This window comes from Equus przewalskii, unplaced genomic scaffold (assembly GCF_037783145.1).
Source record: "Equus przewalskii isolate Varuska unplaced genomic scaffold, EquPr2 ChrUn-13, whole genome shotgun sequence".
In the NCBI taxonomy this organism is placed as follows: Eukaryota; Metazoa; Chordata; class Mammalia; order Perissodactyla; family Equidae; genus Equus; species Equus przewalskii.
This window is the reverse complement of record NW_027228750.1, coordinates 10,145,573-10,159,509: the sequence shown is the minus strand read 5'-3', so window position 1 is coordinate 10,159,509 and position 13,937 is coordinate 10,145,573. Positions and strand designations below refer to the sequence as shown.

At 35.9% G+C, this 13,937-nt stretch overlaps 1 protein-coding gene across 4 annotated transcripts in view; it reads left to right on the top strand.

Moving 5' to 3' along the window:
* STXBP3 (syntaxin binding protein 3) overlaps positions 1 to 13,937 on the top strand; it is a 61,851-nt gene that overhangs the window by 4,593 nt on the left and 43,321 nt on the right. The window contains exons 2-5 of one of the 4 annotated variants that reach the window (XM_070607834.1): positions 708 to 869; positions 8,448 to 8,497; positions 9,108 to 9,189; positions 12,383 to 12,459. In XM_070607834.1, coding sequence (XP_070463935.1) covers positions 9,111 to 9,189; positions 12,383 to 12,459 — 156 coding nt within the window. In that variant the 5' untranslated portion in view covers positions 708 to 869; positions 8,448 to 8,497; positions 9,108 to 9,110. Of the gene's footprint in view, positions 1 to 707; positions 870 to 8,124; positions 8,498 to 9,107; positions 9,190 to 11,869; positions 12,460 to 13,937 lie in introns of all 4 variants that reach the window. The other 3 variants (XM_070607831.1, XM_070607833.1, XM_070607835.1) reach the window with 3 other exon arrangements.

The window sequence follows — 13,937 nt, the reverse complement described above, 5'->3', positions numbered from 1 at the left end:
ATTCTGTGACTTGCTTTTTTTAAACACCTAACATTGACATAACATTTTCCATACTCCTTCATAATCTTTGTAATTAACATTTTTTTAATAAAGATTGGCACCTGAGCTAACAACTGTTGCCAATCTTCTTCTGTTTTTTTTTTCTTTCTGCTTTTTCTCCCCAAATCCCCCCAGTGCATGGTTGTATATTTTAGTTGTGGGTCCTTCTGGTTGTGGGATGTGGGACACCGCCTCAATGTGTCCTAATGAGTGGTGCCATGTCCTCACCCAGGATCCGAACTAGCGAAACCCTGGGCCGCAGTAGCGGAGCTCAAGAACTTAACTACTCCGCCACGGGGCCAGCCCCTGTAATTAACATTTTTATCATTTTTAAATACCTTGATGTGGCAAAAAATTTCAATAGCAGAAAAGATTATAAAATAAAATTAATCTTCCAACCCAGACCCCCAGCCTCCCTCTCAGAGACAACTATTCTTAGGTTTTTCATAAATTCTAAAAGTTTTCTATGCAAATATAATCATGTATGAAATATGTTTTTGTTTATAATCAGTTATCTTTGCTTTATGTTATTTTTCATTCTTACCGCTTCTACTTTAAGTCTATTATGTTGAGCAAAATTTTCTTTTAATTTTTGTATATTTTCACAGTTGTGCATTCATTTAAATCGATGTTTATTAGTATCTGCCCTGGGCTACACACTACCCTAGGTGCATATTCCTTGACCTCCTGGAATTCACAGATCGGTGGGAGAAGACAAGTACACAAGTACTCAGTGCCGTATTAGCAGTATGAAAAAGCTTCATGGGAGAAGAGAAGAAAAGCGAATTATGTCCTCTTTGGGATTGGATCAGGGAGACTCCAAAGAGGAGGTAACATTGAAAGGTAGTAGGATTTTGCCAGACAGGGAAATCTGAGCCAAGGCCTAAGGGTGACTAAGTACATGACTGTTGATGGAAAAGGGAACACTTCCTTTTGAGTACAGAGCATTTGTTGCAAGGAATAAGAGGACAAAGAATAAAAGCTAGGTTGGAGCTAAATGGTGTAGACATTCTCTAGGCAGTGGGGAGCCATTAAAGATGGAAGATTTTTTCCCCCTCCTTCTCAAATAGCAGTCACTAGTGCTTTGGGGACGCGATTAAAACAATGCGGAAAGGAAGTCATTTTCTTGTTCCTAGTTTGAAGGAAATGACTCTTAAGATTTCATTAAGTATAATGATAAAGTAAGCAGCTAAGTGTACAGCTGGATGAAGTTTTATCCATGTGACTGCCTCTTAGATCAAGAGAGAGAACGTTTCCGGGTACCCCAAAACCCCTCCCGGTCCAAAGGCCACCCTCTCCCCCAGAGCAACTACTGTTATGACTTATATTGTCATCAAGTAATTTTATAAAGGCTGGCTTTTTGCCTTTATACCTTTATGTTTAAGAGACAAATCCTCCAGCTCCTTTATTGTTAACTATTTTCTTTAAGAAATAGATACAGAATTTACTAATGTCTACCTAGAAATGATTACTTTAATGTTTGCCTTTGTATATATTTAGTTGGGTTTATAGCAGTCCTCAGTTTTCCGGTGTTCTACTTTCATACAGCTTTTAAACAGTGTACCTTGAAAGTTCTCGTGGTCTTTCCCATGCAGAGTTCAGTCTGTTTTTATTTAACTGATGAGTATTGCCTTTGCCTCTGCCCGAGGCCCCAGGGATTACCTTTATAAAGATTCTTTTTTTTTTTTAAGATTTTATTTTTTCCTTTTTCTCCCAAAGCCCCCTGGTACATCGTTGTGTATTTTTATTTATTTATTTTTATTTTTATTTTTTTGAGGAAGATTAGTCCTGAGCCAACATCTGCTGCCAATCCTCCTCTTTTTGCTGAGGAAGACTGGCCCTGAGCTAACATCTGTGCCCATCTTCCTCCACTTTATATGTGGGACGCCTGCTACAGCATGGCTTGCCAAGCGGTGCCATGTCCGTACCCGGGATCTGAACCAACAAACCCTGGGCCGCCGAAGTAGAACGTGCGCACTTAACTGCTGCGCCACCAGGCTGGGCCCAGTTCCTTGCTCTTTTATTTACTTAGCCATGATCTTAGTCCAACTTTAGCAAATTAAAAATAAATTTTGGGGCCGGCCCTGTGGTGGATTGGTTAAGTTTGCACGTTCCGTTTCAGGGACCCAGGGTTTCACCAGTTCGGATCCTGGGGGTGGACACGGCACCCACTCCTCACCAGGCCACGTTGAGGCAGTGTCCCATATGCCACAACTAGAAGGACCCACAACTAAAATATACAACTATGTACTGGGAGGATTTGGGGAGAAAAAGCAAAACAAAAAAAACAACAGTTGTTAGCTCAGGGGCCAATCTTTTAAAAATAAATAAATAAATTAATTAATTTTGTATATATTGAATATCAAAAATGTAAAAAGTAAAACAATAAAACGTGGAGAAAATATAGGATAATGTGGGTTAGACTTTTTAAAAAATTAACTGGTAACCCAGATCCCATAATGGAAAAGATTTTATTAAATAAAATTTGTAAATTTCTGTGTGGTGGAAGATACCATGAATAAAATCAAGAGGTAAACTATAGACTTGAAGAAAATATTGACCACACGTAGGAGAGAAAGGCTTTATATAGAGAGAGTGCCTACAAATTGATAAGGAAAAGATAATCACTCAATAGAAAAATGAGGAAAGGATATAAACAGGCAATTTGCAGATGAGGACATTCGGTTGATTGTTTTTGACTGGCTAGTAGTAACCTGGGAAGTGCAAATCAAGATCAGCTACTCTTTTTAACCCATCAGATTGATAAAATTAGGGTGATTGATATCATGCAGTGGTTGGGAAGCTTGCTGGTGGAATGTGAATTGTTATAACATTTTAGAAAAAGCATTTGGCAAAATGTGGTAAAATAAGGGACATACATCTTTTTTGTTGTTGTTGTTGTTGTTTTTTGAGGAAGATCAGCCCTGAGCTAACATCTGCTGCCAATCCTCCTCTTTTTGCTGAGGAAGACTGGCCCTGAGCTAACATCCATGCCCATCTTCCTCTACTTTATACGTGGGACGCCCGCCACAGCATGGTGTGCCCAGGGGTGCCATGTCCACACCCAGGATCTGAACCGGTGACCCCGGGCTGCCAAAGCAGAACGTGCGCACCCAATCGCTGCACCACCAGGCCAGCCCCGAAACACATATCTTTTGATGCCAGCAGTCTCATGGGAACCTCTGCTTCAGAAATAAAAGTAATGGTAAAGAAAGATATATGTATAAAGATCTTCATTGCAGCGTTATACTGGCAAAGGTGGAAACAGGACGACTGCCTGTCATAGAATAGTTAAGTAAATTATGGTGTGCCTGCACTAAGGAATATTATGTGGTTATTAAAAAGAATGATTTATATTTATATCTTTATATTCTATATGGAAGATATCTATGATGCCTGTTGAGTTAAAAAGCAGATGACATAGTGATATGTATATGCTGATTCCATTTTTGTAATAATTTGATTATTAGAAAAAAACTCTTAGAGATTAGAAGAGAGTGTGCACTTAGGGGATAAACTGGAGTGAGGGGCAAAGAGACTTGGTTACTGTGTTGGTCCGAGAGGGAAGGCTGAACTCTGGCACAGGAGATAGAGAGGAAAGATGAGTGAGAATATGAGAGAGATTTAGGAGGTAGGATCAATAGGATTTAAGCTGGGGGAGAGTCGTCCTAGACTAGGATTCAGATCTAGGAGGCTAGATAGTGGGTGACGCTGTTTATTGATAAAGGGAAAGAGAAGGAACAATTTTGGAGGGAAAAAATAGTTTAGGTTTAGAACACAGTTTTAAGGGCAAGTAGAGGTATCCAGTAAGCATTTGAAGATAGATACATCTAAATCTCAGAAAAGGGAGCTGAATTAGAGATCTAGATTTAGGGCACAGCGTGTAGGTGGTCATGGAAGCCATGGATGTAGATACGAAGAGCAGATGGAGAAAAAAGAAGAGGCTGCCTTTTCCAGGTCCATATTGAGATTATCTTTTAGTACTGGCTTTTTACCCCCTTATTTCCTTAACTATGGCTTACACACTGCTAGGCTTTTCTTTGTTTCCTTAAAAACTCTGTTATTCATAGATTATTTCCTATTTTCCAGACAAATCAGTTTCTCTTGCACTGTTATTATCAGGTTTATTAATAGTTTCTCTGTGATTAAGATAGTTGTGCAGGGCTGGCCCAGTGGCGCCTTAGTTAAGTGCACACATTCTGCTTCGGTGGCCCGGGGTTTGCCAGTTCGGATCCTGGGTGCGGACATGGCACTGCTTGGCAAGCCGTTGCTGTGGTAGGCATCCCATATAGAAAGTAGAGGAAGATGGGCACGAATGTGAGCTCAGGGCCAGTCTTCCTCAGCGAAAAGAGGAGGATTGGCGGCAGATGTTAGCTCAGGGCTAATCTTCCAAAAAAAAATAGTTGTGCAAGTATGCCATCAGCATTGCTGATGCTGCACACTAACTACTTTGTTAGTTCCACTCTTGTATTTCCTTCAATGTTTTCCCTTCCTCTTTGGCATTACAGTTTTAAATACACTTATTTTTGCGTTTAGGAGAAACAGAATGAGCAAAGATAGGGTTGTTGGTATCAATAGATCATTATTTGGGTAGCGTTTGAATCAACTTAGAGATTAGATAGAGGCCAGTTGGTGGAGGATGTGGAATAGTAGAGTCGAGATTTTATTCTGTAGGCAAGAGTGAGCATTTGAGGAAATTTTGAGGTAGGTGTTGATATAAACGAAGGGTTGCGCTTGTGGAAGATCACTTTGACAGCAGTGTGAAAAACGGATTGAAAAGGCAGAGATTGGAGGTGGAAAGCAGGAAATCCAGATAGGAGACTGTTGCAGTAGTTCCGTGAGAGATGTTGGGAATCAAGGCAATGCTGGTGACAATGGCAGTCACCAGAAAGAAAAATCAGTACTGCCTAATGATTGGATATGGGTGAAGGAGGAAATAGCCAAAGACTATGAGTAAGAAAATGACAGTAAAACTCATAGATTAGGGAACTATAATCTCAATTTGAGGCATTTTGGTGCTTAAACCTTATTACGGAGTTGAAGGAAGTCCAGGGAGAGATGGGCTGTAGGATTGTGGAAAACTGAAGAACTGCAGGGTTTAGGGGAAATGGGAAAAAGTTGATCAAAGAGAACAAACTTCTAATTAGAAGATGAATAAGTTTTGGGAATCTAATGCACAGCATCGTGATTATAGATAACAATATTGTACTATAGTTGTTAGAGTACAACAAGATATAGTTGTACTATAATATATGTAATTATAGATAGTATATGTGCGTACTCGAAAGTTGCTAAAAGACATCTTAAATGTTCTCACCCCAAAAAAGAAATGGTAATTATGTGAGGTAATAGAGGCGTTAACTGACGCTACAGTGGTAATTATATTGCGATACATTTGTATCAAATCAACATATTATTTACCTTTAAGTTACACAATGTTATGTGTCAGTTATATCTGAATAAAGTTGGGGGAAATATTGAAGGACTGATCTGATAGATGAAACTTTGATGACGAGTATGATCTCTGAGGAAGAGTGTACTGCAAGCAGAGCAAAAGTAAGAGAACTGAGTCTTGAGATATATCCATATTTAGGGTGCCAGAGAAATGGATAGAAGGTCAAATAATCTTCATTAGTATTTAGAGGAAGAACCTTTTTTTAGTTCTGAATATTAGTTGGTGTATTTCCTTTGACTCCTCTCCAAACATACCTTACCTGTGACCATATCACTTGTTCTGAATGCTCCTTATCTTTGTCCAAAGAACTAGTTATTTCTTTATTATTTATTTTTAAGATGCTAACACTGTCTAGATATCCTCAGATTTTAAGGTAACACTATCCAGTAGAAATATAACACAAGCCACATATGTAATTTAAAGTTTTCTAGTAGCCACATTAAAAAAAAGTAAAAAGAAACAGGTAAAATTTATTTTAAGAATATATTTTTGGGGCCAGCCTGGTGGCACAGCAGTTAAGTTCCCACGTTCTACTTAGGTGGCCTGGGGTTTGCCTGTTCAGGTCCTGGCTGTGGACATGGCACTGCTTGGCAAGCCATGCTGTGGTAGGCATCCCACATATAAAGTGGAGGAAGATGGGCATGGATGTTAGCTCAGGGCTGGTTTTCCTCAGCAAAAAGAGGAGAATTGGCAGTGGATATTAGCTCAGGGCTGATCTTCCTCCAAAAAAAAAAAAAAGAATACCCTTAGAAAAAAAGACTATATTTTGGTTAACCTGATAAATCCAAAATATTATCATTTAAGCAGGTAATCAATATAAAAAGTTAATGATATTTTACATTCCTTTTTTCTAAATCTTCGAAATCTGGTGTGCATTTTATACTTGCAGGACACCCCAGTTCAGGCTAGACACATTTCAAGGGCTACTGGCCACATGTGATTAGTTTCTACCATATAGGACAGTGTAATTTCTAAGGTTTTAAAGACTTATGAGATGAGTTCTGCCTAGGGAGCTCTTCAGTCTGCTCCATAAATTCCGTGAGCATTCATTTCCTTTTTTTTGTTTTTTTTTTATTTAAGATTTTATTTTTTCCTGTTTCTCCGCAAAGCCCCATGGTACATGGTTGTATATTCTGCATTGTGGGTCCTTCTACTTGTGCTATTTGGGACGCCGCCTCAGCATGGTTTGATGAGCAGTGCCGTGTCCACGCCCAGGATTCGAACCAACGAAACACTGGGCCGCCTGCAGTGGAGCGCGAGAACTTAACCACTTGGTCACGGGGCCGTCCCCAAGCATTCATTTCTTAAGAGAAAGACACAAATCCTATAAATACAAGCAAACCGTCTTTGATTTTCAGCTTGTTTGAGGTATACAATAATAAAGCAAGCTTAGAAAGGGAAGTAGCATGATGTTTCAGTGTCGGAGCTCTGCTTGAGAAAATCCTGCATCTTTGCCTGTAAAGTACCAGAAACCAGTGCTTTAGGGTTATGTTATGGTTAAATAATTCAAGCTTTTGCCATAATTCTCAGATAACATTATAATCTTCCTGGCAAATATATAAGCACCTTAACTAATATTTCTATACACTTTCAAATCTTCCCAATCAGACTAAAACCTTCCAGATCACAATTCTTATGATGAGTATTAGTAACCCGTATTAAAATATACTCTCTACTCTAACATGTCATTTTTTAACATGATGCCAAAAACTTCATGGTAAATTTCCAAAAGTCTTAACTTAAATATAAATCAAGAAATAGAAAAGTTTAAATGAATTATATGAACATCTCACTACCAAAAATCAATGAAAGACAGAAGAGTTACTATTATTTATTTTTTAACTATATTTTACATATTACATACTATATATTACTGCAGTTTTCAAAATTAATTGGAAATTAATAAAACATTAAATATGGGAAATTGTCTCATAAAGTAGGAGAACAGATATTTGTGCGAATTGCCTATGTGTATTCTTTTAACACATAAATAATACATAAGAAAAATACATAATTATTTATGTACTTTTAATTAATTATTAATTTAATTATTTTATTTAATACATAAAAAAGTTTTTGTAAATCAGTGAGCTAATTTAAAAAATATATTTAGATTAATTTTGAAAATCATTGCAAGGAACATACTAATATTTATTGGTTATAAATCAAGACTGAATATGTGTATCCCAATGCTGTGCTATATATTGTTGAAAATTGTAGTAAGTCAGGAAGAAAAGTACTTATCCAGTTTTGATTGTCAGATGTAATTTAGCAATGATCTAGTTAAGGATTTTCCTATGGGTTTTTTGTTCTCATCTTGTTTACTTGGGATTTAAGTAGAATAGGAAAAACCAAATCAGATAATACTTCTAAAAAATATTTTCCTGATATGTTTGTATACTTCAATATATTAGCCTTTTTTATAATACTCTTATTCTCAAAAGTTTAAAAATATATTACAGTTTAAATGTACCATATAGGTTAGGTATTAAAGAGAACTGGATTTTCACTTAGAATTTAACAAGTACATATGTGTGCTTTTTATGTGGCTTAGCAGTTTTTCTCTTTTTTTTTTTGTGAAAATTGGCACCTAACAACTGTTGCCAATCTTTTTTTTTTTTTTTTTTCAGCTTTATCTCCCCAAACCCCCTGGTACATAGTTGCATATCTTAGTTGCAGATCCTTCTAGCTGTGGCATGTGGAACGCCACCTCAACGTGGCCTGACAAGCGGTGCCATGTCCACGCCCAGGATCCGAACCGGCGAAACCCTGGGCCACCGCAGTGGAGCACGCGAACTTAACCACTCTGCCACGGGGCCCGCCTCTTAACAGTTTTTCAAATTGGTTATTTCCCCTGCCATCTTGGACCTTTTGTGTATTCTGTTATTTATTTTGAGTATCGTATTATTCTATTTCTGTTGATTAAGATGCCTAAATAATTTTTTTTTTGCAGAGATAAAAGCAGCAGTGTTTGATGACTGCAAGAAAGAAGACGAATGGAAGGTAGAATTTACGTGCTTTGCCCTTATGTGAAGGACTTCAATATAATTTTGTCCTTGTTTACTTCTGTAAGAGTGTATAGTCTGGAACCATACTGCTTAGATTCAAATCCTAGCTTCGCCACTTAATAGCTATGGCTTCTGAGCCATATTACTTGACCTCTCTGTGCCTCTGTTTCCTTGTCTATAAAACGGGGATGGTAGAACCTTGTAGGGTAGTTGTAAATAGTAAATGAATTAATCCATGTAAAATGCTTACAACAGTGCCTGGAACAATTATGTTATTCCACAAGTGGCATTTATAATTTTAAGAAAATTTGATGTTAAACATCAGATACATTTAAAATGAATGAGTTCTCTGCTTCAAAATGGAAATATTTCTATTTGTTTACTTATGTAAAATACTATAGATACATACATTGAGAAAGTCAATCTCTAGGTCATGCAGGTTAAAAGATGAGTTGAGATAATTTTGCCTACTGTCCTGATATTTAAATTTTATGTTACAAAAAGTTCATAAGTTTGAGTAGGTGTAACAGATGAAATTCTGTCTTTAGTGAATTCTTGGCAATCAAATGCTTATACTGTTTCTTAATTTATGTTCTCACTTTAAGATAATGCTTTTAGATGAATTTACCACTAAGCTTTTGGCATCGTGTTGCAAAATGACAGATCTTCTAGCAGAGGGTATAACTGGTAAGTATTACCAATACTCCTCATGAAATTTTTTTAATGTGATTGGGAAAGTTTGAAATATTAATAAATTTTAGTTAGTAATTGTGTTTCTGAGGAGGTTATGTTTTCTTTTGTAAATAACTCTGACCATAATAATTACACTGGATAGTATTCTTTTTTCTGTGAATCTTCAGAATAGCTTTTGTAAGTCAAGTTTTTTCTCAACAGAGACATATAATTAAATGCCCTTAACCAAGACTGTCAGTTGCCTTGTTGAGTTTGTTCTCTAAACTTTTTACTCTTACATATTTATTATAGTTTTGTATGTTTCTGCGCTGGGTTTATCAGTGTTTTGATTAATGTTTGTGGTTTGAGACTCAAAGTCAAATATAATTCTTTTATATTTTGGATCCTAATGTAGTATATGTACCCTCTCTCACTCCTAACTTGTGAAGTTCGACAGTACATCCACTATTTTCAACAAAGCCTGAACAATGTGTGCAATGGGAGAATTATCTAAAAATTTTTGTAACATTTACTTTTTTATATTTTATATAATCTTTTATTGTGGATTACATTTTCAGTTTGTAGTCTTTATGACCTTCAGTAGAAAAAGCTCTAAACCAGAAATTAGAAGAGTAAAGCCTTGATTTTTTTCTGCTACGGTATAATACTGATTAAGCCACTTAAGTTTTTTAAGTTTCCAGAGGTCATTCTGGTGTGCAGCTAGAGTGAGAACCATTTGATAATTTGTGTGAAAGCAGTAAGAAAGTACAGAACCATTTTGCACTGTAAGGAACGTTGACTGAATTTTTGTAGACCATTGTTTCTTACTGTGTATTCAGTGTTGATAGATATTCTTCAAGGAAAGGATTCTGTGACCAAGTAAGTTTGGGAAACAGCATTAAACAAAGCTAAACAGGTTTCTTTAGGACTTTTCAGAGTTTTTTATATGCCAGTGTGTATGTGGGTCCCCTGGGTACAGGTATAGTATTCAGTTTTCTAAACTTATTTGACCACAGAAAGCTTTTTTTGAGAAGCATTTCATAGGACTGTGTGTCATACAGCACATTGCTGCGGACTGTTCTGGGTGTGCTCCAGAGTCACCCAGGTCTGCTCTGGTTTAATCATGATCATGTCTGCTCACTTGAACTTGTCATGGTCCTTTTGATTTCCACATGAGCTCTCCTGAGAACCCCTCTGTTAGACTTGGTATTGACAGTTTCGGTGATCAGACTTTCTGTCATCATTCAGGTCATTTGTGAAAATATTCAGTAGTGTCTTAGAAGTCTTAAAACTTAGATGAAAAAACTTGCATATGATGCTACTTCAGTGGAGAATAAAATAAAATAAAAACGTTAAAAAAATAGACTGGGAATTAGATTATTCCTTTGTCACTATTCTAGGAGTACTTATAAAAACCTTTCTTTTTTTAAATCATTTAATAGATATCCACTTTTCAGTGAATTGGAGAAGTGGAACTTTCCGCTATTGATAACCAGACATTTCAGAATATTCTCAAAGTCTCTGTTCTAAGTCATATCACAGTATTTTCACATGTATATTATTCACCAAATGTAATAGTATATATAGCATAAGGTGACTGTAAGACACTTCATTTCGAGTATTAAGCAATAAAAGTAAGTTAACACAGATTTAACCTTGATCTTTTAAAGGTAAAATTACAATTGTTGGGAATGGAGATAAAAATAAAATTAAATATTTCCTTGGAAATCTTACTTGATACCTTATCTAATGGAAGCTATGATAAACCTATACTTTACTAGTAGAAATTTAGGAATGAGAAAATGAATCACCATATTTAAGAGAGAAGTCCAATAGTAGCCTCCCTTGCATGTCAGATTATTGTTTTTAATTCTTTCTAGACCCTTTGCCAACATGAGTCTTGAAAGAAGGTTCTCTTGATTTGTAAAATGATACTTTAAATTAGTGTTTTCTAAAAAAAATATAGCTTTAATAGTTTATTTGACAGTTTAGAGTTTGCTAGTTTTAAATTCACTTTGTTTTATATTAGGTAGTTTTATAAACTTAATTTCAATAATAAAGATGTAATTGAGTAAATTATGGTGATATCATTGAAAAAATACTTTATAAATATTAATGTGTGGTTTTAAAAGAATGAGTTAACTGGCAATTTATTTAAAGAATATTATAGTAGTTAAAAATTGGTGCTCTAGGGCCTGGCCCCGTGGCTGAGTGGTTAAGTTCGCGCGCTCTGCTGCAGGCGGCCCAGTGTTTCGTTGGTTCGAATCCTGGGCGCGGACATGGCACTGCTCATCAAACCACGCTGAGGCAGTGTCCCACATGCCACAACTAGAAGGACCCACAGTGAAGAATATACAACTATGTACTGGGGGGCTTTGGGGAGAAAAAGGAAAAAATAAAAAAAATAAAAAAATAAAAATTGGGGCTCTGGAGTTGGACAGATCTGGGTTGGAATCTTGCCTCTTCTACTTTCCAGCTGTGTAACTTGGACAAGTTGCTTAACTTCTTTATAAGCCTCAGTTTCGTCATTTGTAAAATGCTTACCTTATAGATTTATTATGAGGTTTAACAGATGATTCTTGGAAAGTGCTTAGCTTGGTATCTGGTATCATATTTGCTATTATAGTAAAAAATATATATATATATTTTTAAATGTTTTTTGGTTTGTTTTTTTTTTTCCTTTTTCTCCCCGAAGCTCCCCAGGACATAGTTGCATATTTTTAGTTGTGGGTCCTTCTAGTTGTGCCATGTGGGACGTCACCTCAGCATGGCTTGATGAGCGGTACCATGTCTGCACCCAGGATCCAAACCAGCGAAACCCTGGGCCGCCAAAGCAGAGCGTGCGAACTTAACTACTCGGCCATGGGGCTGGCCCCCATAGTAAAATATTTTTTAAAAGAAATACATATTTTAATTTTTAACGCATTTTCTTGGTTTCTTCATGGCATGTTGATTGCTTATGTAGGTAGACCTAACTATGAAATAACTCATATTTCTCATGATGAGCATTTAGCCCAGAGTTTAGCATTAGGGAAGATACATTTTCAGTATTTTTTAATTTATCAAATGAAGACAAAGAAAATGTTAAGCCCAGAATATGTAAATATGTTTCCCTATTATTATAAATAACAAGTACAGTAAAGTTTGTTTAAAAATTGTTTCAAGTGTATAAATATTTGCTTATATAAAACGACTTTTTTTCTGTTAGTTGTGGAGAATATTTATAAGAATCGAGAACCTGTCAGACAAATGAAAGCTCTTTATTTTATCTCTCCAACATCAAAGGTGAGTACTTTGAATCTTTTAAAAAGTATATTCTTCAATATTCTCACCATTCACATGATTTTCTCATAGAAAATTCAAAGTAATAAAATACCCTTTATTAGAAAAATAGCGCCATTAACTAGTTTGCTTAGGAAAGTTTTTCTATGTTAGAAGATTGTTTCATTTGTGTTCTTCTCATTGAGAATATATAAGGGACAGAATTCCTTTCTCCCTCCTATATTAAAGCTAAATTTAACTGTATAAAATAATAGAATTTCTTTGAATAATTTGTTACTTATGCAGTTACTATTCAATCATAATTTTGGGGAGAATGGAAATGTACATAAAAGAAATAGTCTTGGATTAATTCTTTATTTTATGACTTCCCTATAGCATACATATATGTATGTGTATACACACATGTATGTATATATGCATATGTTTATACTTATTTTTTATGTCAAAGAAATTTCTTTAGTTTATAATCCAACCGTGATTTAACTCATACTTAAAGCCAAACTTTTAGAGCTTGATAAAGTAGCATATTTCTTTGTTCTGTACAGTATCTAAGAATGCATTTTCCAACACATCCTATGGTTTTTTCTCGCCTAGAATGTTAATTTGGCAATTCCAGTTTCATTTCTTCTAACTCTAGCAGACAGTAGGAATAAACCTAGATATTCACTATTTAGTTTCTAGTATTGGCTGCTGGTGGGTTTTAATGACATTTTATATCTTATCTGTGGTGTAATTCCATAAGATAAAATTCATGATTGGAAAAAATGTAAGTTAAAAGCACCATTTTTCACCTAGTAAATTGACAGAGGGATTAAAAAAAAAGTATGTGTGTATTTTTATATATAAATGGACAGATACTTATTTGACAGATAGATGTAGCCGTCTGTATATAAATCTCATATTCTAGCTGTCAGTGGGTAATGGAGCAGAAACGTCTGTATACTGCCAGTGGGAGTATAGATTGATAGAGCCTTTTGGAAAATAATTTGCTATTCTTTATCAAGAACCTTAAAAGTTTTACATCTTTGAGTTTATTGTAAAGAAATAATGCAGTAAATGGTCAAATTAAATTCCTGGTAATAAATAAACCCAATGAAATTCTTAGCATTAACAGATAATGGTATGAAAGACCATATGGCCATTGAAAACGATGCTTCCAGGAAATTTTAATGATGTAGGTAAATGTTCATTTTTAATGTTAAGTGACAAAAGCAGGATATAAAATTGTTTATTTAATAAAGGAGCGCAGGATTCAGAGAAAATGATACCTGAATGTGGGACTCCTTTTTCTACCACAGCCGACTCCAGTTTCTCTTCTTGTCCTGAATCAATTACCTGTTGGTCCTGTAGGCCTCTGAGTGCAAGTCCTGTTGGGTCCTTAGGTGTCTGGGTGCAAGTAAGGCCTTGGGCTCCTTGGGCACTAATGGAGAAACCTGGTGCGAGACTTCCTTCCTCAGGCTGGGTGCGCACCTGGAGACTAA